The sequence below is a fragment of the Eurosta solidaginis genome, chromosome 3 (assembly GCF_040869045.1).
Source record: "Eurosta solidaginis isolate ZX-2024a chromosome 3, ASM4086904v1, whole genome shotgun sequence".
NCBI classification, from domain to species: Eukaryota; Metazoa; Arthropoda; class Insecta; order Diptera; family Tephritidae; genus Eurosta; species Eurosta solidaginis.
In genome coordinates, this window is record NC_090321.1 from 217595772 (window position 1) to 217620121 (window position 24350).

A 24350-nucleotide genomic window follows, 5' to 3' on the forward strand; every position below is an offset into this window, starting at 1 on the left:
AGAGGACTGTAGATTCATGACGTATATTCTGACTGGACGCTGCCTTCTGGAGACACATGCCTTTAAATTAGACTTGGTGAGTAATAGCAGATGTAGGAAGTGCAGGTTGGAAGGGGAAACGATCGGACACTTTTTGTGCTCGTACCTTGCGCGCATCAAACTAAGACTCCAGCTATAAGGATTGATACATCTAAAAGCAGCAAGTGGCAGAGGTCCTAGAGAGCTTCTAATATTTTCCAAGAGTGCGGAATTATTTTGTACCATTGGTCCTGGTTTTTGATAGGGTTTTTTCAATTTGGTCGTTAAACAAGCTTCTGGTAACACTACAGACTCATTCAGTCTATGTAGGGTCCTCATGGAGCGGCCAGTTCAAACTAACCTAATCTAGTCTAAAATTGATTGATCAACAAAACTCAAAAAAAGTTCAAAGAACTCCAAATAAAAAGTTCGAAATTTTCTTCAAATTTTTTCGAATTTTCGAAAATATTTTTATTTAGATCGGATTGCATAGCTAAAGTTCCAAAATTCATAGTTTTTCTTCAAATATCGAGAATAAAAAAAAAAGAATTTAATTGACAAAATTGTATGAAAACTCTCACTGCTATTTTGCTATTCGCTGCTGTATGATGATGCAATAAAATATGTAGTATGTATAATATTGATGTAAGTACTCACCAGTAACACGACACATATGAGCACTCCGAAATTTTCGGGAACAACAAATCTGTGGTCATCTTGTGACGACGACGACGCTAACGACGTTGCGACGGATGATATCAGTGGCTGCTGCTACGGCTACGACTATAGCTGCTTCTAATATTGCTGCTACCACGAATCGACTGAGGTTTGATGTCGTTTGCGCCTGAAGATCTGCTTCTGTTTTTGTTTGGGTTGGGAAATTGTTTGGGTGCACACACACACACTGGTAAGGGGTGGTCAGCACAGAATTATATGTGCTGGGGTAGTGGCCAAGTTTTATATATACATATGTATGTATGTATGTATCTACTATGTATTGTGAGCGTGTGAAAGGAGGCGGAACGTTAGGGGTTTATTTATTACGATTCACGCTTAAAATGTTTCATTTATTTTCTAGCTAAGCACTTTTCACTATTTTATACAATGTCGTTTTCTTTTATTTTACACACACACACTCACTTACACAACTACATTTCACGTTATGGGCCAAAAGCAACAATCGATGTGGCTACTGTGCGCTTTGGCTATGCATTGCGATTTTCATTGTTATTGCTTGAAAGATAAAAAAAATTATAATAAAACAAATGAGCTATCAACTTGCTATTGCCAAAATGTCATAACACACAAATTTTAAACAATGCTAACTAAACTTAAGTGCTTAAGCGCAACGATTTGGCCATTTGCCCGATGACTTAACCAGTCTTTTTAATTTGTTGTTAACTTTTATGTCTTTTAGTGCTTATGCACAGGCGTATCTACGTTTAATTGGCAGTTAAAATTGCATCACTCTCTCTCCCTCGCGAACCTTGTTGGCTCAGCGTTGTTGCCGCCTTGGGTCGAAGTTCAAGCTAGGCGCTTCTTAATGTTTTTGGCAATGGCACCATTTTTCTTTTATATTTCATTGCTATTAGCGCATCACAAATTTCACTTTCTTTACAATTTGTAATTGCGTTTGTATGTGTGCGTGTTTTGCTTGTGTGTGTTGTGATGTCTTTGAAAAATCTGCATTCACTGTTGCCATAATACAACCAACGACTATTCAAATTTTCTCAATTCAATTTCAATTTCTTAAACACCAAAAAAATGTGTATTGAGGGATTAAAACCCACACTGTATCTACAAGGTTCAATAAAACTCTCGCAAGGGACCAGTAACTTTGGGGTCTTTGAGGGACGTGATTGTAGTTTCTGCTGGACAATCAGTCATCTTTCTGAGGTGATGGTAGCACAGTAACCTCTCCTGCAGAAATGCCTGCTTTTGTTGTTATGTTAAAAATGCTTAGCCCATTCAATGGACACGACCACTCACAAATCGTCATCAAAGTCCTCTAACGGAAGTCCAAGGAAACTGGCAGTTTAAACAGAAGCGGACTATAGAGAGATTGGTGTTAGAAGCCAAGGTTCCACATTAAAATTGAACAATTTGTTGGTGTCATGTGGGAACACATCGCATGCAGGACATCGGCAATGTTATTTGCTAAGGTGTCATGGTCTGTGACAGTTTAGCAAAAACTGTCTGTTGAGCATTTCGTTGTGCTCTTTAATGTTGAACTCTTTGGCCTAACTATGTAGCTGGCGTTCAGCAGTCAAAAGGAGACATCTGGTGGCAGTTCTGATTGCAGCATTTTGGGGGGCCTGCAGCTTTTAATACCAATTGACCAAACTAGTGACGCGTAGCACATGAGCGGTCTGTCAATTGCTTTGCACGCGGTTAGCACCATTTCTTTATCTTTTACCCAGATGCTGCCGCCAAGCGACTTTAGTAATTTGTTGCGGCTGTGTACTTAAGATACAATTTCGTTGGCATGCGCTTTGAACGTGAGAGTATAATCCAACGTTACCCCTAAGATCTTTGGCTGGCTGACAGGTGAAGGAACTGAAAAGACCGGGATACAGCTGCTTATTTAAGAAACTAATTCATTTATTGAAGGGCCATGTCCTGTAGCCATAATCGTGCAGTCGTCAGCATAGGAAATGATTGTGACTCCTTCTAGTGAGGGAGTTTTGATATGTAAAAATTGAACAGAAGCGGGGTTAGGACATCACCCTGTGGTACCCCCCCCCCCCCTTTTAATTTTCCAAAGCTTTGATATTTCGTTCCTAAATCGAACCAACGCTTGCCGACCAATCAGATAATTTGCGGTCAATCTTTTTAGCTAAGAAGGAAGGTGTGAGGTGGAGTAGCGTGCCGTCGTTGACTATGCCAAAAGCCTTTGAAACGTCGAGTGCCACGAGCACCTTCCTGCTGGGGGTTTTCCTGATTTAGTCCGTGATTAGAAATGCCTTCAAATCTCATGCGAGTAGACCAACTTCAGTGGGGTATTTATTGTTTCAAGCCGCATCTGTAATCAACGCGGACAAAACAGAACTGGTTGTTTTCATCAGGATATATAAGATACCCATTTTCAGGACTACCTTAATTGAAGCAGTACTGTTGAAATTTTTTGATAGAATAAAATGCTTAGAGATTATTTTGAATAACATTTGTCATGGAGTCCGAATGTAGAGAATCAGACAAGGAAGCCCTCGGCAGAAGGTTTAAGTTGAATTTATTATCAAAATTTTGTACAATAAAACTATTGCTCTGGAGAGAGGAAGAGCCACAATCGAAAGAAATGTGGATGTCAGTGGTAGCCTTCGCAGGTTGCCTGCAGTGCTTCTTGGGGTTAAATTTCTGGTTCCCATTGTTTCAGGGCTATTTGGTTACGATAATTAGGTGGCAAGAGCTATGTGAGTCAACAGTCAACCCTGGAGCTTATTAATTTTACGAGGAGAGAGCACTGGGGAAAGGCACTCATCTCTGGTAGTGGACTACATAACTGGTTCATGGATGGGATGATGATGGAAGGCAACGTTGGTGGGGCTTTTTCTGTCAGAAGCTCGATGTAAGCGGTAATGATGCGATGCTAACCAGCTAGTACAGTGGTCGAATCGATGGTGGTCTGGAAGTGCTTGAACTCGCTTGCGGTTGTGTCGCACAATTTAAGATAAGGCTCGCATATGTGATGGGAGATAGTAGTATACCGAGTAGCTGTCACGCTTACGAACCTCCTCTTAGTGTGCAGGGGAGTAACTAAACGTGATATAGATGCAGTCTGAAATTCGTAGTCTCGCTGGCATTCTGCGGTCTGCGACCCTGGCCGGACACTACATTTTGCAAGGTAGCAAGATCCTTCTATCCGAAAAAAAGATAAAAGGCGTCTTGCGAAAATATTCGGTTTAAGGTTTGTATATCAATGGTGATTAAGCTTCCCCCAACGAGATTGCTACCACTCAACCTAACCATATTTGGAGGTCAAAGGATATATTTACATTCACTGCTTCCACAATGGCAGACAATTCTGATGGGGTGACACTGCACTACCTCGACCTCTACCTCTCCTTTTACCACCGCATCTACATCTACCTCTAGCCCTACCACAACCTCTCCTTCTACATCCACCTCCACCTCCACCTCTGCCAAGGCCCAACACTGTACAGCTTTAAAATATTTCTTTTTATCTGTGTGTGCGAGCTTTTGAATGAAATGTTGGAGGATATCACGTACGCACACATAAGCTTACCGCAAAAGTTTGCGCTGTCGCGCCAAATGTATGCGTAATTTGCGTTGTTGTTGTTGAAGATGCTTCAAGATGGGTTGTTCAAGATAAGCCAATAAGCGGCTGTCTAAATGCCAGTTGATTCACAAAACACAGCAAAAGGAAATATCAAAATACATACAATAATTATGGGCTGCTACAAGAATGCTGAGCATTTTTGGTTTTTGGTGGCGTTTTTTTGCTTTTGGTTTCGAAGCTCGTGTTATGTTTATTAACACGCTTTTATTAGTTTGGCCTGTATGTAGCGGAATCTTTGAGCTTAATTTTCACCGGTTTCTAGAAGTCTGATTAATTTGAAACTTTGCATACGTATCAAGGACCGATGACAATGCATTAATGTGATGGTGTGGTGACATAAGGTCAACGGCCATAATGTCAATTGGCCTTATTGCCACTTTGAATGGCCATAAGTTTGATTGAAACTTTGCACACATATCAAGGCTCGATGACAATGCATTAATATGATGGTATGTTGACATAAGGTCAACGGCCATAAGGTTAATTGGCCTTATTACCACTTTTAATGGCCATAAGTTTGATTGAAACTTTGCACACGTATCAAGGGTCGATGACAATGCATTAATGTGATGGTGTGGTGACATAAGGTCAACGGGAATAAGGTCAATTTGCCTTATTACCACTTTGAATGGCCATAAGTTTGATTGAAACTTTGCACATGTACCACGGCTCGATGACAATGCATTATTGTGATGGTGTGGTGACATAAGGTCAACGGCCATAAGGTCAATTGGCCTTATTGCCACTTTGGATGGCCATGAGTTTGATTGAAACTTTGCACACGTATCAAGGCTCGATGACAATGCACTAATGTGGTGGTGTGGTGACATAAGGTCAACGGCCATAAGGTCAATTGGCCTTATTACCACTTTGAATAGCCATAAGTTTGATTAAAACTTTGCACACGTATCAAAATGACAATGCATTGATGTGCTGGTGTGGTGACATAAGGTCAACGGCCATAAGGTCAATTGACCATATTACCACTTTGAATGGCCATAAGTTTGATTGAAACTTTGCACACGTATCAAGGCTCGATGACAATGCAATAATGTGAGGGTGGGGTCACATAAGGTTAACGGACATAAGGTCAATTGAACTTATGACCACCCCAAAAGGCCATAGATTTGAAACCTTGCACATAATGCGATAAACGCATTCCCTCATTAATGATAGAAGTGGATGCATGGCACATCTACGAAAGAACATACTGGAGCCCTTTTTAGCACGCTTTTATTAGCTTGGCCTGTATCTATCTATGTATCCATGTATGTATGTAACGGAATCTGGAGTGGAGCCGAGAGCCCCGGTAATGCAGAGCTCCGAACTCCGTTGCACCTTTCGAAGCGTTTTAAGATAGGTACTTTTAGCTAGTGCAGGCCACCAGACCAAGGCACCATAAAGAAGAATCGGGCGCACAATGGCTGTGTAAATACAGTAGGTCACCTTAGGGGAGAATACCCAGGAGGTGCCAATTTCCCTCTTACAGGTGAACAGCTCTGCTGCTGCCTTCTTGGATCGCTCCACTATATGGTCACCCAATAATAGCTTCCTATCCATAATGACTCCCAAATACTTGACTTGATCGCTAAACGCTAAGAACGTACCCCCAATTCTTGGCGGTGTAAGATTTGGTACTTTTTACCTCCTCATGAAGAGAAAAAGCTCGGTTTTATCCGGGTTGACTTCCTGTGGCGGGTTGTACTCCTGGAGCAGCTCCAGGATGTCAGCTGGGTCCGTTGGCGTCACTGGAACCTAGGCTCTAGCCCTTGGTCGTGAGGGGATATCACGCGCCTCCACTACCTTGAGGCGCGCGCCCGGATATACCACCCCTATCACCGTGACGGCGGCCCTATAGAGGTTGACCGACCTGGCGTCGTCACAGGCAATTAGGTTGACATTGCCCTGGAACCACCCTGCATCGGTGTAAGATGGCGGTGGACCAGGGTTGTCTTTTTAACCTTAACGGCCACTGTAGCGATCGCGGCCTCGATCCACTTACACTGTTGTTTCGGGATCCTGCAATCTTCGCTGCTCTCGTCTATAACGCCAATGATCTGCCGACCCTTGTCAATTTCGGAGAAACACCGCGTCCAGCCCCCCTGCGTCTTGGCCCTTTTCGGTGCCGTGGGGTTGGATTCATCCATGGACCGCTGGCGTTTCGAGGTTTCATCACTCTCGACTAAAACTTTTAAAATTACTTGAACTAAAAAATTAAAAATAATTTTTAATTAAAAGGGGTTATTAACAGAATAATTTAATTCACAGTAAAAAGCGCGGAGTGCTTGATATTGAATGTTACAATTATTCTATTGGCAACTATCTGAGAGGAAAGATATGAAATGTAGTCAAATGCCCCCCACGCTATTTACTGGATTAAATTATTCTGTTAATAACTTAAATTTTATTAAAATTTTATTTTTTGGTGATTAACTATAAATGATTGTTTATTGTATTTTTTGGCGAACTTATTCTTCAAATAGCTATCTTATTTAGCTGGCTCGAGGTCTGTGTTGTAAAATAAAACACCGTTGATGATTTTTTCTTTTCTCTCAACCAATATATTTCGACTGCTCTGCGGCAATCGTCATCAGGGTTACAATAAGAAAATGGAAGAAATTTTAATGGATTTAACTACATATAGGGTTCAAAGACAGGACCCAACCTCACGATTGCAGAATAAGAACAACTGCCTAATAGATAAGCTTTTTAAAATGGATTTAATCACGAAGTCTGAGAGAAATAGACTTACAACAACAACTGCGCTTCCACCCAGAATCTATGGCCTCCCTAATACTATGTTCAAACAGAAAAATAAATTGAGGAAATTTCGATTTGAATTGAGTGCTGTTCATACAACTCGATTTAGCTTACACAATAGTAATTTGATAGCTGGTTGGCTCATCTCTACAGCAAGAACATACTTTTGTTCAGACTGTCAAAATGTGCGTGTTGGTATTAGGCGAATGAAATGGAATGAAAACATAAAACTTTGAAATTTTTGTGTGTTGTAAGAAAATGTGTTCAATGTTTTGGTTTCATTTTGAGTTTGCCATCTTCTTTTGACAATCCCTACTGCAGTGAAATGAAAGACATAAAATAAGCTGATGAGATGAGCCAACCATGTAGTTCAGCCATGCACAACTGAGGTTGAAATCTACTCAATAAACACACTTTACAAGGTTGTATTTGCAGTTTGAAACAATTTATTACGCAATTTTTTTTAAATTGGCAATTTATTATTACAATTTATTATATGATAAATTGAGTAATAAATTGCCCAAATAGTATAAATTGCCAATTTGGTGTGTGTTTGAACCTAGTATAAGATCCATAAGGAAGGCACTCCATTAAGGCCAATTTGTTCAGCGATTGGATCACCCTCATATGGTTTGTGCAAATATATTGCTGAAATATTAAAAAACATAACGTCAAATTCTATATAACATCAAAAACACGCTCGAGTTTAAAGAAAGGGTAAATAACACTTATGTATTTGATGACGAAAAACTTGTTTCGTTCGACGTGTTATCGCTTTTTCCGAGTATACCAATACAGCTGGTACTCGATACAATACAAGAAAAGTGGGTAATGATTAAAGAGTTCACAAAGATACCCAAACAGCTGTTTATGGAGATAACAACATTCTGTATAAAAGATAGCAGATATTTTAAGTTTAATAATACCATATACACGCAATTGAAAGGAATGCCGATGGGAGCGCCCACATCCCCAATCATAGCGGATATAATAATGGAGAAAATTTTGGATAGTAGTATGGAAAAATTGCGGTATAAACCTAGGATACTTACGAAATACGTCGATGACCCCTTTGCCATAGTACGTGAAAATTAGATACAAAATACACTTGACACACTCAACAATTTTGACAAGAATATAAAATTTACTGTAGAAGTAGAAAATAACGGAAAATTAGCTTATTTAGACTCTGAAATAAATAGACGAGGCAATCGACTAAAACTTAAGTGGTATAAAAAAGAAATAGCTTCAGGACGAATTATAAATTTTAATTCTAAGCATCCCAAATCCATGATTGTAAATACAGCATTGGGCTGTATACGGAAAATGCTACTTACATCAGACGAAGTGTACCACAAGGAAATAAAGAAAGAAATAGTCATATTGTTAAGAAATAATGATTTTCCTAAACACACAATAAGAAGTTAATCAAAAAAGCTAAATTGCCAAATAACACACAAAAACCCGGAAAACCATTAAATTTTAAGTCGCTGGCCTATGTACCTCAATTATCAGAACGTTTGGCTAAATCTGATTGTTACAACAAGGATAACACAAAAATATCACATAAGCCGTCTAATACTTTAAAACAATTTTTCAATAAAACGAAGTCAACTATACCAAATATGGACAAAAGCAACGTTGTGTATAAAATCCCCTGTAAAGGCAAGGTTGAGGAAGCTTGCAATAGTATTTATGTCGGTACAACTAAGTCCAAACTAAAAACAAGACTATCACAACATAAATCCGATCTAAAACAATACCATCAACAAAATAACCAGAAAACAGCACTCATGGCACACTGTGCAGCTAGTGGGCACATACCCAACTTTGACGAAACCAAAATACTGCAACAAGAACAACACTACAGTAAACGATTCACTCTTGAAATGTTAAACATTATCAACGTACCGACTAACATACGACAATTCCGCGCATATATACAAACACTTGCTTAGAGGAAGACAGTACCATACTCCACATCACACAGGGCAGACGTGCTGAAACGTATGTGCAGATGTAAAATGATAAAATTTTTTGGTGATAATTTGGTAATTGTTTATTTATTATTATTTTTGTTTTTATTAGTTTTGTAACCCTGATGACGATTGCCGCAGAGCAGTCGAAATATATTGGTTGAGAGAAAAGAAAAAATCATCAACGGTGTTTTATTTTACAACACAGACCTCGAGCCAGCTAAATAAGATAGTTATATAAATGATTGTTTGACCTTCTACTACTGTTGTATAAACTCTTTTTAATTGAAAATTATTTTCTATTTTTTAGTTCGGTATAAAAGCGTGTTTTTTTAGTTTTTATACTCAGTTGAGCAGAGCTCACAGAGTATATTAACTTTGATTGGATAACGGTTGGTTGTACAGGTATAAAGGAATCGAGAAAAATATAGACTTCCATATATCAAAATCATCAGTATCGAAAAAAAAATCGATTGAGCCATGTCCGTCCGTCCGTCTGTCCGTTTACACGATAACTTGAGTAAATTTTGAGGTATCTTGATGAAATTTGGTATGTAGGTTCCTGGGCGCTCATCTCAGATCGCTATTTAAAATGAACGATATCGGACAATAACCACGCCCACTTTTTCGATATCGAAAATTTCGAAAAATCGAAAAAGTGCGATAATTCATTACCAAATATGGATTAAGCGATGAAACTTGGTAAGTTAGTTGAACTTATGACGCAGAATAGAAAAATGGTAAAATTTTGGACAATGGGCGTGGCACCGCCCACTTTTAAAAGAAGGTAATTTAGAAGTTTTGCAAGCTGTTATTTGGCAGTCGTTGAAGATATCATGATGAAATTTGGCAGAAACGTTACTCTTATTACTATATGTCTGTTTACTAAGAATTAGCAAAATCGAAGAACGACCACGCCCACTTTTAAAAAAAAAAATTTGTTTAATTCAAATTTTAAAAGAAAAGTTAATATCTTTACAGTATATAAGTAAATTATGCCAACATTCAACTCCAGTAATGATATGGTGCAACAAATAACAAAAATAAAAGAAAATTTTAAAATGGGCGTGGCTCCGCCCTTTTTCATTTAATTTGTCTAGGATACTTTTAATGCCATAAGTCGAACAAAAATTTACCAATCCTTGTGAAATTTGGTAGAGGCTTAGATTCTAGGACGATAACTGTTTTCTGTGAAAAAGGGCGAAATCGGTTGAAGCCGCGCCCAGTTTTTATACACAGTCGACCGTCTGTCCTTCCGCTCGGCCTTTAACACAATAACTTGAGCAAAAATCGATATATCTTTACTAAACTCAGTTCACGTACTTATTTGAACTCACTTTGTATTGGTGTAAAAAATGGCAGAAATCCGACTATGACCACGCCCAATTTTTCGATATCGAAAATTACGAAAAATTAAAAAAACGCCATAATTATATACCAAATACGAAAAAAGGGATGAAACATGGTAATTGTATTGGTCTGTTGACGCAAAATATAACTTTAGAAAAAAACTTGGTAAAATGGGTGTGACACCTACCATATTAAGTACAAGAAAATGAAAAAGTTTTGAAGGGCGAAATCAAATGCCCTTGGAATCTTGGAAGGAATACTGTTCGTGGTATTACATATATAAATAAATTTGCGGTACCCGACAGATGAAGTTCTGGATCACCCTGGTCCACATTTTGGTCGATATCTCGAAAACGCCTTCACATATACAACTAAGGGCCACTCCCTTTTAAAACCCTCATTAATACCTTTAATTTGAGACCAATATCGTACAAACACATTCTAGAGTCACCTCTGGTCCACGTTTATGGCGATATCTCGAAAAGGCGTCCACATATAGAACTAAGGCCCATGCTCTTTTAAAATACTCATTAATACCTTTCATTTCATACCCATATAGTACAAACAAATTCTAGAGTCACCCCTGGTCCACCTTTATGGCGATATCTCGAAAAGGCGTCCACATATAGAACTAAGGCCCACGCCCTCTTAAAATACTCATTAATACCTTTCATTTCATACCCATATAGTACAAACAAATTCTAGAGTCACCCCTGGTCCACCTTTATGGCGATATCTCGAAAAGGCGTCCACATATAGAACTAAGGCCCACGCCCTCTTAAAATACTCATTAATACCTTTCATTTCATACCCATATAGTACAAACAAATTCTAGAGTCACCCCTGGTCCACCTTTATGGCGATATCTCGAAAAGGCGTCCACATATAGAACTAAGGCCCACGCCCTCTTAAAATACTCATTAATACCTTTCATTTCATACCCATATAGTACAAACAAATTCTAGAGTCACCCCTGGTCCACCTTTATGGCGATATCTCGAAAAGGCGTCCACATATAGAACTAAGGCCCACGCCCTCTTAAAATACTCATTAATACCTTTCATTTCATACCCATATAGTACAAACAAATTCTAGAGTCACCCCTGGTCCACCTTTATGGCGATATCTCGAAAAGGCGTCCACATATAGAACTAAGGCCCACGCCCTCTTAAAATACTCATTAATACCTTTCATTTCATACCCATATAGTACAAACAAATTCTAGAGTCACCCCTGGTCCACCTTTATGGCGATATCTCGAAAAGGCGTCCACATATAGAACTAAGGCCCACGCCCTCTTAAAATACTCATTAATACCTTTCATTTCATACCCATATAGTACAAACAAATTCTAGAGTCACCCCTGGTCCACCTTTATGGCGATATCTCGAAAAGGCGTCCACATATAGAACTAAGGCCCACGCCCTCTTATAATACTCATTAATACCTTTCATTTCATACCCATATAGTACAAACAAATTCTAGAGTCACCCCTGGTCCACCTTTATGGCGATATCTCGAAAAGGCGTCCACATATAGAACTAAGGCCCACGCCCTCTTAAAATACTCATTAATACCTTTCATTTCATACCCATATAGTACAAACAAATTCTAGAGTCACCCCTGGTCCGCCTTTATGGCGATGTCTCGAAAAGGCGTCCACATATAGAACTAAGGCTCACGCCCTCTTAAAATACTCATTAACACCTTTCATTTGATACCCATATAGTACAAACGCATTCTAGAGTCACCCCTGGTCCCCTTTATTCCGATATCACGAAACGGCGCCCACCTATGGAAATAAGGATCACTCCCTTTTAAAATACTCATTAACACCTTTCATTTGATACCCATATCGTACAAACAAATTCTAGAGTCAACCCTGATCCACCTTTATGGCGATATCCCTAAATGGCGTCCACCTATAGAACTATGGCCCACTCCCTCTTTAAATACTCTTTAATCCTTTCATTTGATACACATGTCATACAAACACATTCCAGGGTTACCCTCGGTTCATTTTCCTACATGGTTATTTTCCCTTATGTTGCCACCATAGCTCTCAACTGAGTATGTAATGTTCGGTTACACCCGAACTTAACCTTCCTTACTTGTTTTAAACTATTATTTATTTTTATGCTCAGCTGAGCAGAGCTCACAGAGTATATTAACTTTGTTCGCATAACGGTAATCCGTAACGGCATAAACTAACCGAGATAGATATAGACTTCTATATATCAAAATGATCTCGGCGAAAAAATAAATTCATTTAGCCATGTCCGTCCGTCCGTCAGTCCGTCCGTCCGTCCGTCCGTCCGTAAACACGATAACTTGAGTAAATTTTGAGGTATCTTGATGAAATTTGGTATGTAGGTTCCTGGTCGCTCATCTCAGATTGCTATTTAAAATGAACGAAATCGGACTACAACCACGCCCACTTTTTCGATATCGAAAATTTCGAAAAACCGAAAAAGTGCGATAATTCATTACCAAAGACGGATAGAGCGATGAAACTTGGTAGGTGCGTTGACCTTATGACGCAAAATAGAAAATTAGTAAAACTTTGGACAATGGGCGTGGCACCGCCCACTTTTAAAAGAAGGTAATTTAATTTTGCAAGCTGTAATTTGGCAGTCGTAGAAGATATCGTGATGAAATTTGGCAGGAACGTTAGTCCAGTTACTATATATGTGCTAAATAAAAATTAGCAAAATCGAAAGACGAACACGCCCACTTTAAAAAAAAAATTTTAAAGCCAAATTTTAACAAAAAATTTAATATCTATACAGTATATAAGTAAATTATGTCCACGTTCAACTCCAGTAATGATATGGTTCAAAAAAATACAAAAATAAAAGAAAATTTCAAAACGGGCGTGGCTCTGCCCTTTTTCATTTAATTCGTCTAGAATAATTTTAATGCCATAAGTCGAACAAAAATTTAGAAAAGCTTGTGAAATTTGGTAGCTGCATAGATACTATGACGATAACTGTTTTCTGTGAAAATGGGCAAAATCGGTTAAAGCCACGCCCAGTTTTTTTACACAGTCGACCGTCTGTCCTACCGCTCGAGCGCGCTCGGCCGTTAACACGATAACTTGAGCAAAAATCTAAATATCCTTACTAAACTTAGTTCACGTACTTATCTGAACTCATTTTATCTTGGTATAAAAAATGGCCGAACTCCGACTATGACACGCCCACTTTTTCGATATCGAAAATTATGAAAAATGAAAAAAATGCCATAATTCTATACCAAATATGAAAAAAGAGATGAAACATGGTAATTGGATTGGTTTACTGACGCAAAATATAACTCTAGAAAAAACTTTGTAAAATGGGTGTGACACCTACCATATTAAGTAGAAGAAAATGGATAAGTTCTACAGGGCGAAATCAAAAGCCCTTGGAATCTTGCCAGGAATACTGTTCGTGGTATTACATATATAAATAAATTAGTGGTACCCGACAGATGATGTTCTGGGTTACCCTGGTCCACATTTTGGTCGATATCTCGAAAACGCCTTCGCATATACAACTAAGGGCCACTCCCCTGTAAAACCCTCATTAATACCTTTAATTTGATACCCATATCGTACAAACACATCCTAGAGCCACCCCTGGTCCACTTTTATGGCGATATCCCGAAATGGCGTCCACCTATAGTACTATGGCCCACTCCCTTTTAAAATATTCTTTAATACCTTCCATTTGAAACCCATGTCATACAAACACATTCCAGGGTTACCCTAGGTTCATTTTGCTAAATGGTGATTCCCTTATTTTGGCTCCAAATCTCTCAGCTGAGTATGTAATATTCGCTTACACCCGAACTTGGCCTTCCTTACTTGTTGCTTTTTCACTTGTCGGCTGCATGTTAGCTGTCTGCGCCTAAAAGCCCACACATCACACTTTCTTGGTATCACAAAGTGTATATAAACTTCACGTTGGGTAGTTGTGTGTGTGTGTGTGTAGATATGTCACAGCTAAGTGCAAATGGGTAATTTTGCGTGTACATTTATGCTAAGAGGATTACCAACTTTAATTAAGTGGTATCTCTCTACTGCAGCATTTGCTCTTCGTTAATTGGTGGTAATGTTACCAATTTCTTTGAATTTTTGTTGAGAAATGTTTTTGCTGCTCTTTTATCAGCTTGCGCTAATATTGGGGGGCTTCATTTGTTCCCAGTGAACTCAAAGTGACATAATCCGAGCTTAACGCACGTAGCACTGGTTTGGTGTGAATGCTTAAATATATGCCGAATATATTGCAAGGAAATCTGCGATCTCTTTCTTTGGCAATCACTGGGACAATCAGATCTTATGTATCGCAGAAAGCTTTGTGCTATAAGAATCATAATTGGCGGCAATGATCTGTTAGAACCTCCCAATTATGCAAGCGATATGACGATATTTAATGATCTGCTGCGTCCTTCGCTGTTTACTGATAGCCTGAAGACTGTCTCCATTTAAGAAATCGCATTACTTCCTTAAAGTGGCTGAGTTCTTCCAACAGATATCCGGACACGAAGTTTTGGAAAGTACAAACTTCAAGCTCATAGCTTAATCAATCCGCTCCATATTCCTACGAATTTCAAGAATTGTCCATTATTCTGAGCCTTCTGTTAGCATGCGAACAGCTCAAGTGTCGAATATAAAAACGCAAATGATCTGTATATAAAATGCTCTTTATTAACAGCACTACTATGGTAGATCTTAATAAACTAATGTTTTCGCGTACTTCACTAATAGCGTGTTAAAATCAATTGACCTAAGCTTGCGCTCATGCGCTGCTTGCGTCATTCGCCTATTTTTCCCAGGGTCTAGGCTCTTCGCTAACATCCTTCTTGATTAATTGTTATTTACTTCTCTCCTACTTCTGCATCTCATATTCACTCTTTCCTTCTTTCTATAAGTGTGTATATACCTCAGTAATATGCGTTGTTTATTGTAGTGCGCATGTATGTGTGGCTGTTTTCTATATCATCTGCTTGCCTTGCTGTTGTTGTCCAGCATTTATTACTAGCGGCATAGTGACGTATCGAAACTATTAATATTAGCCACAATATGCTTCCCGGAATATCTACAACTTTCATCTAAGTTCTAAGTAATACGACAGTTCAAACCGTCCACTACCTGATAGCATTAGCATGTCCAACACCTTCCAAAAGCGAGTGAGTAAATAAATTTTTAGCTTGTGCTATAAGAATCATAATTGGCGGCAATGATCTGTTAGAACCTCCCAATTATGCAAGCGATATGACGATATTTAATGATCTGCTGCGTCCTTCGCTGTTTACTGATAGCCTGAAGACTGTCTCCATTTAAGAAATCGCATTACTTCCTTAAAGTGGCTGAGTTCTTCCAACAGATATCCGGACACGAAGTTTTGGAAAGTACAAACTTCAAGCTCATAGCTTAATCAATCCGCTCCATATTCCTACGAATTTCAAGAATTGTCCATTATTCTGAGCCTTCTGTTAGCATGCGAACAGCTCAAGTGTCGAATATAAAAACGCAAATGATCTGTATATAAAATGCTCTTTATTAACAGCACTACTATGGTAGATCTTAATAAACTAATGTTTTCGCGTACTTCACTAATAGCGTGTTAAAATCAATTGACCTAAGCTTGCGCTCATGCGCTGCTTGCGTCATTCGCCTATTTTTCCCAGGGTCTAGGCTCTTCGCTAACATCCTTCTTGATTAATTGTTATTTACTTCTCTCCTACTTCTGCATCTCATATTCACTCTTTCCTTCTTTCTATAAGTGTGTATATACCTCAGTAATATGCGTTGTTTATTGTAGTGCGCATGTATGTGTGGCTGTTTTCTATATCATCTGCTTGCCTTGCTGTTGTTGTCCAGCATTTATTACTAGCGGCATAGTGACGTATCGAAACTATTAATATTAGCCACAATATGCTTCCCGGAATATCTACAACTTTCATCTAAGTTCTAAGTAATACGACAGTTCAAACCGTCCACTACCTGATAGCATTAGCATGTCCAACACCTTCCAAAAGCGAGTGAGTAAATAAATTTTTAGCTTGTGCTATAAGAATCATAATTGGCGGCAATGATCTGTTAGAACCTCCCAATTATGCAAGCGATATGACGATATTTAATGATCTGCTGCGTCCTTCGCTGTTTACTGATAGCCTGAAGACTGTCTCCATTTAAGAAATCGCATTACTTCCTTAAAGTGGCTGAGTTCTTCCAACAGATATCCGGACACGAAGTTTTGGAAAGTACAAACTTCAAGCTCATAGCTTAATCAATCCGCTCCATATTCCTACGAATTTCAAGAATTGTCCATTATTCTGAGCCTTCTGTTAGCATGCGAACAGCTCAAGTGTCGAATATAAAAACGCAAATGATCTGTATATAAAATGCTCTTTATTAACAGCACTACTATGGTAGATCTTAATAAACTAATGTTTTCGCGTACTTCACTAATAGCGTGTTAAAATCAATTGACCTAAGCTTGCGCTCATGCGCTGCTTGCGTCATTCGCCTATTTTTCCCAGGGTCTAGGCTCTTCGCTAACATCCTTCTTGATTAATTGTTATTTACTTCTCTCCTACTTCTGCATCTCATATTCACTCTTTCCTTCTTTCTATAAGTGTGTATATACCTCAGTAATATGCGTTGTTTATTGTAGTGCGCATGTATGTGTGGCTGTTTTCTATATCATCTGCTTGCCTTGCTGTTGTTGTCCAGCATTTATTACTAGCGGCATAGTGACGTATCGAAACTATTAATATTAGCCACAATATGCTTCCCGGAATATCTACAACTTTCATCTAAGTTCTAAGTAATACGACAGTTCAAACCGTCCACTACCTGATAGCATTAGCATGTCCAACACCTTCCAAAAGCGAGTGAGTAAATAAATTTTTAGCTGGGATGCTGTTGTTGTTGTTTTATCGATGTTGATGGTCCTTTGCAGGATATAGATCCGGTACATTCCGGTAAAGAAGCACATAGGTACTAGCCCGACCATTTCGGGAACAATTAATATGACCACATTTAACCTTCTAGGACATAACGCTCCCCCCACTCCCTAGTTCCATGAAGAACTTGGGGTCGCCAGAGGCTCGCCTGCTAAATATGTGTATGATACATTCATATTTATAACAGGATTCTCCTCGCAAAAGGGAGGTTGACAATTGGGTTTCGGAAGCTCTGCTATAAAGCCTTGTATTGGCTTATCTTGTTTGGTTGATTTTCCGACAGGGTGGATAAATGATGTATATTGGAACGATTTTCCGTCATCCCTTGTCAAATTTGGTTTTGAGACAAACCGGTTTCGGCGTTGTGCCATCATCAGTGTCGATTTTCGTTCTGATCTGTTGTTGTCATTTGTCCTGTATTTATAGTTCGTAGGTATATGAGCAGGTATTGTCAAATTGATGCTTGTGTATATTTAGTTATGTGTATGTGCTGTGTGTTCGTTCAGAACCGAGGGTGGTTTACTAATCGATTTGTGTGGCTGACTGGGGTAGGTAGAAATCTGTGATTTTAGTCGTTTGACCTTCTTTGTCGGTTTTTTGTTTTGGTGTGTTAATTGTTTTGTGTTTATTTGTTGTTGTGCGTTTGTCTGTTGTACCTGTGTGATTAAGTTGTTTCCTGTAAACAAGTTTGTAAGGCTCGAATATTGTGTCAGAAATGGTGTTTATCTGTTCGTTTATTATTCTACCGTCGAATGTTTTCTGTTTGTAGATTTCCATGTTTTCGAGTACGTTGAGACGTCGGCCCTTTAAAACTTGTTTACAGGAAACAACTTAATCACACAGGTACAACAGACAAACGCACAACAACAAATAAACACAAAACAATTAACACACCAAAACAAAAAACCGACAAAGAAGGTCAAACGACTAAAATCACAGATTTCTACCTACCCCAGTCAGCCACACAAATCGATTAGTAAACCACCCTCGGTTCTGAACGAACACACAGCACATACACATAACTAAATATACACAAGCATCAATTTGACAATACCTGCTCATATACCTACGAACTATAAATACAGGACAAATGACAACAACAGATCAGAACGAAAATCGACACTGATGATGGCACAACGCCGAAACCGGTTTGTCTCAAAACCAAATTTGACAAGGGATGACGGAAAATCGTTCCAATATACACCTTGTATTGGGCTTATCAACCCCTTGATACCCTGGATCAAAACGAAATCTATGATCGTACAACTTTTAGTACTATACTGAGGTCTCAATATTGATTCTAGGTTTGAAAATCTAGAGTATATACAGAATGTTTTTGCTCAGGTTTCTGGGTTTTAATTTAACATGATGCCTCTACCTGGCCTTTCATATGCTGGTTTTGCAGCTGTAAATTTCCAGAATTTGATTGAAAAAAACTATTTTCTCGAATTTCTTTTATAAACGCTGAATATATGCTGAGATAAGGCGCTTGCCGAAAAAAATCTGGTTTATGAATTTTTTCAAAAGCTTGGTGAAATTGGGTGTATTCGAAACGGCAGATGAAGCAAGGTGATATCGAACATCCTTTTATTATTTGGTATGGTCATAAGAGAAAAATATTTTTAGGGACTTTTTTCGGTGCACAAAAAATTGTTAGCCCTCACTTTACAGTGTAGGAAAGAAGTAAAGATACGGATCCCCAGTTGAGGTGTGGCGCCCGAGTAGGGACATTACTTAAGGAAGTTGGGACTCATTTTTATTAATCGAAGAAAAAATCGTCTTAACTGAAATTTGCACAAAACATTGTCTTACAAAAAAAGTTATAAACGTTGAAGCACTGCCGAAAGGAATGAGGTTAGGTGGCTGCCGAATATATTCTTATTACTTTTAAGTATTACAACCTGGGGTTCACTCGAAAACTGCGGAAAACTATTCGGCGTTCACCGACATGTCGTGTGAACGCAACGACAGTGATTCAGTTAAGCAAGCTGTAAATCAGTTCTAGCTTTTGCCTAAACATTCACCATGTAAACACATATTACTATACGAATATTATGAATCAGTCATATCCGAGATTATCTTTACTCGATAGTACGAACAAAAGTTCCGGAAATTATGTTAAACCAAAGAGGATAAAAAATAAGAGGGAGCATTGTAGAGTTGTTCATTCGCCACAAAGTGGAACGGCTGCGACAGGAATTCACCATACGTTTTGCCCCTACTTCGTTTTCACCATCTGGACAAAGGGGATAAAAAATTTTAATTTTATCCTCTTTGGTTAAACGATGTTAAACTTTCCTCTGATAAACCAATTAATGCAATGGTATCCTGAAGAGATATAAGATTTGGAATGATAGTATTCAGAATCATGAGGATACAAAATTAATTACGAATGTGAGTGATTATACTTCAGACCACGTGTCTCTAAAAACTTCGCATACGCAATGAAAGCACTATTATGTTATGGAATGCATTTACCGGCTTAAGACCCACGTCTTCGCGGATAACCCCCAGCTAGGGCCAACCGCTATAATCATATGTCATCGCACAGGTTGAAAATGAGCTCCATAAAAAACTTAACTCATAGTAGAACACCACCCAGGTAACATAACCTGGTTAGTTCGAACTGGTCGGTCTATGTGGACTTCACATAGACTGAATGAGTACATAGTGTTACCAGAAGTTTACACAACGATAAAACAAAAACCAGGACCTATGTTATAAAATAACTGCGTCTTCTTGGCAAATACTAGAAGCTTTCTTTGACATATGCTACTTTTTGCTTCTAGGTCTGATAGCTGTGCCACTCCTAATAGCTAGGGCCTTAGCCTAGCGAGCGATAGACACGAGCAAAAACAGGTCCTCAATAGTTTTCTCCTTCAACTCGCACTTCGTGCACCTGCTATTACTGACGAGGCCTAATTTAAAACATGTTACGTCCAAGCTTAGTTGTTGTTGTAGCAGTGCTTCGCCCCATCCAATAAGTGCGACCAATCACAAATTGTCATCAATGTCCTCTAACGGGAGTCTAAGGAAACTTTCTGTTTCAACAAGGGTGGACCATAATGAGAGGGGTGTTATAAGCGTTGGTTCCAATTTACAATTGAAGAGATGATTGGTGTCATGTGGGGAGACATTGCAAGCAGGGCATACATTTTGTATGTCGGGGTTGATTCTGGATAGGTACGAGCTTAATCTGTTACAGTACTCAGATCGAAGTTGAGCTAGAGTGACGCGCGCTTCCCTAGGGAGGGTGCGTTCCTCCTCTGCTAGTTTTGGGTATTTTTCTTTAAGTACGGATTCGCCGGCCAATTCTAAGTATAGAGGTCCGACGCCTGTTTGTGGATATTACTGAGGACCGGCTTGTGTTTTTTTGTTTTGTTTTTTTTTTCATAAACTTAGTGCTGTTCCAGAGTTAGAATAGCAGTTTGTACTTTTGATTTTTGTATTGTACTATTGTTTATTCAACTACATCAGCGAATTTTCTTGCGTTGGATTAGTGTTCTCGCTGACGAGTCTTGCAGGGAAGGAATGTGAATAATTCCAATGTAAACGCTTTCAAATTACTCATGTGAAAGAACGCATTTGAGGCCAGTGTAAATGTCATATAAGGTATGCATTTCAAAGATTTTTCCAGTTAAAGAGATAACTTTTAAACTGTTGGTTGAAATGTGACCCCCGTCACTGTGGAACTATCCACATGTGGGTTTAAACATAGAATGCAAGAAATTTTCATTTTTGTATAATATTTTGGCCCAATTCATTGCTGCACTTTTTTAGTTTACTACTCAGTATTTAACACTTCGATTTTTTTTTTTAGTTTTTCTTGCAAGTTTATTTTTAACTTTTCAAAAACTTTTTATGCGAAAAACGTGCAATACGTTTTTAAATTTCCAAAAACACACACACAAAATATAAACATTAGTACACATATTTTGCAAAGTTCCCCATTTTAGCATCCTTTCGAATTTCTCATTGAACTTCTTCCTTTTCTGGCCAATTTCTTATAGTCAGCATAACTAACACAAATAACTGAATTGCACATCAATGAATATTGCGAACTTTCCTTACTTTAATTATAATACTTTTATTCAACCCTTTTCGGTGTTTATTTGTTTTTCTAATTAAATTCTTTATTGCTACTACTTTTTCAGTAAATATGTATGTTTGAAAACCGCAATGCGTTATTACGCCGTTGCAAGTTTACATCCGTACACGTTCCCGGTTCAACATCAACTCAATGTGTCAGCAGTTATGGTTCAGTAGCAGTTACCTACGACGAGCGAATGTTGTCAACTCTCATGGTGTCCATTAAGAATCGTTTCTTTTCAACGTCCACAACTCCCATTCTCACATAATTGAAAATTTCACTAGCACGCACTCAGTTTCCAATTGAATTCGGTATGTAGCCCTTGTGTCAGGAAAATGAGCGTGCGAGTGGGTTTATGAGTGCTCAGATACATATATGTACATACGAGTATGAGCATAATGGTATGTGTGTGGTAGCCAGTGTTCGGACATTCACCGCTAAAATGGTGGCTCCATTTTTCCTGATATGAAAACTTTACTACATTTGCTATAAAACTTTAAAATCTATCACCTAAATCAAAAAGAAACTTTATCGCAAAAGTTGCTGCGTCACTGAACGACGACGACTCACGACGTGTTAAATTCGGTATTGCCATCGTCGTTTTCGACTATCAACACATGTTTGGTATTGGCTAAGCAAATTTGCTGTCGTCGTCGCCCTCACACGACGCCATTTTTGTCGACGCTATTTTTACTGACGACAGAAGGAAAATTTGTAAGTAAAACATTTCTTTTTTAAATATAGGTACATGTAATATGCATTGCTTTTTAGATGTTCAAAATGAAAATAACGAGTGCGCAACAATTCGAGGTTCTTGTAGCTGGGCTAGAAAAAATCGGAGTTATTTTTAATTTTTTTCTATTGAGTCTAAGCTCCTCTTTATTATTTTCGTCACTAGAGCTCGCACTACTGTCACAATAAAACACTTTTGTAAAATCTTGAAAAGAAATATTTAAACAAATCTCAAATCGCGAAAAAAGATTCAGAAATAGTAAAAAAAATCGAACAGCTGATACAGAAATGACAGAGATGGTATATTTTCCTTTAGTTTTATCGATTAATTGTCGTCGTCGTCTCAACAAACTTAGCCAATACCGATTTGTTGTCGAAGTGACGACGACGTCGATACGATGTGACGTCGACTGAAAAACGACGACGACAATAGCAATAAGGGTGACTATATCTCTAGTAAATAAAGAGGCCAAATTAAAATAAGGGCCACCAGTTTGGTACGAGTGGCGAGTAACTCGCTGGAAATCAAAAATGTATGCCCAATGTTTTATATAAGGGAGTTTTTTGAATTGCCTCCCATTTATTCATACGGTGTAGTCAGCATGTGAGATTGTGATTTTTGGAAAGAAAGTTAATTAATTAGTTAAATACAATCGTTAAAATGAACACAAAGAAGCCACGAAAATATGTATATAGAAGACATTTTATGCACAAAACCAGCGACTATCTCACAGAAAACATCGAGTCATTAGGGCTGACTACATGCACGACGGCGGTGTAGCCGCCACATCTGTCATATTATTTTTACACATGTTCTTATGAGCGTCGTTATTTCCGGCGCGACAGAGCAGCATGACAATCAATCACGAAAGGCGTTGTAGCCAGATTAAACCTAATTCTATTTTTGGGAAGCGACAGTGAGTGGCGTCCTTTTCTTTTTTATTTTATTTTTTTTTTTTTAATGGACGTTGTGGCAGCGCGCTGCCCTCAAGTGGCCCAATGAAACCAAGCTAATCCTGTTCACGCGATCGATTTATATATATATATAATAACTTAACTTTTTTATTTTGCCGAGTCTTTGATGGGAAGCGGTTTGTCAAGCGTCACGATCGGAGACTGCTCAGCTACAGAAGAAATTTCATCAGCCAAGCGTAATACTTAAAGAGAACAGAAGCAAACGTATTATACATTAATTAAAAGATGTGAGAACAATCTTTTTTATAGAAAAAAGGGAGTCCGAGCTATCAAAGGTGTTTGAGTGAGAGTTATAATCTTGGCATAAACGCCGAAAAGGTTCATTTTGTTCGAAATTCGTTCTACATTGTTTCAGCAGAAGAGGTTTGAAGTGTCTCGATGTCCGAGAGGGAACGCAAAAGTTCACTTCATTCAGAAGGAATGGGCTCGAAATTGATCCATTTAAAAGTTTTGTCATAAATATTACACCAAGCATTTCCCTTCGACTAACAAGAGTTGGAAGATTGATAAGCTTTAATCGATTAGTATAAGGTGGAAGATTAGTTAAAGAGTCCCATTGAAAATTTCTTAAGGCAAATAGTAAAAATTGTTTTTGTATTGATTCGAGACTGTCTGCATGGACTTGATAACGCGGATTCCAAATTATCGAGCCGTATTCTAATATTGGCCCAACTAATGTTGTAAAAAAGGCTTTAGTTATGTAAGGGTCGTTAAATTCTTTTGACCACCGTTTAACAAATGCAAAAACACCTTTGCCTTTATTCACTTTAGCATTAATATGAAGATTGAAACTAAGTTTGGAATCCATCATGACTCCCAAGTCAATAAAATTATTTACAGTTTCTAGACTATAGTTGTTCATTGTATATGAAGCTGGTGGCGAAACTCTCCGAGAAAAACACATGAATTTACATTTTTTAAGATTGAGCGGCATATAATTTACATTGCACCAGGTAACCAAGTGATTTAAATCCATTTGAAGCAAGGAATGTTCCTCAACCGAGGCACATGATTTGAAAAGTTTTACATCGTCTGCGTACATCTAGATTTTTGAGTTTTTAATTTTACCAGATTTATCGTTTATGAACAACAAGAACAGAATCGGACCAAGATGGCTGCCTTGAGGAACACCAGAAGAAACATTGATGACCCCAGAAGGTGTATTTTTAAAGATTACTTTTTGCGTACGATAACCAAG

General features: G+C 38.4%; 1 protein-coding gene across 8 annotated transcripts in view; it reads right to left on the minus strand.

Annotated features, from left to right (window-relative positions):
• Nucleotides 1–24350, minus strand: part of tun (tungus) — a 328073-nt gene that overhangs the window by 230961 nt on the left and 72762 nt on the right. For 7 of the 8 annotated variants that reach the window (XM_067775133.1, XM_067775129.1, XM_067775132.1 and 4 more), the window contains exon 2: nucleotides 676–1251. In XM_067775133.1, coding sequence (XP_067631234.1) covers nucleotides 676–734 — 59 coding nt within the window. In that variant the 5' untranslated portion in view covers nucleotides 735–1251. The remainder of the gene's footprint in view (nucleotides 1–675; nucleotides 1252–24350) is intronic. The other variant, XM_067775134.1, reaches the window with a different exon arrangement.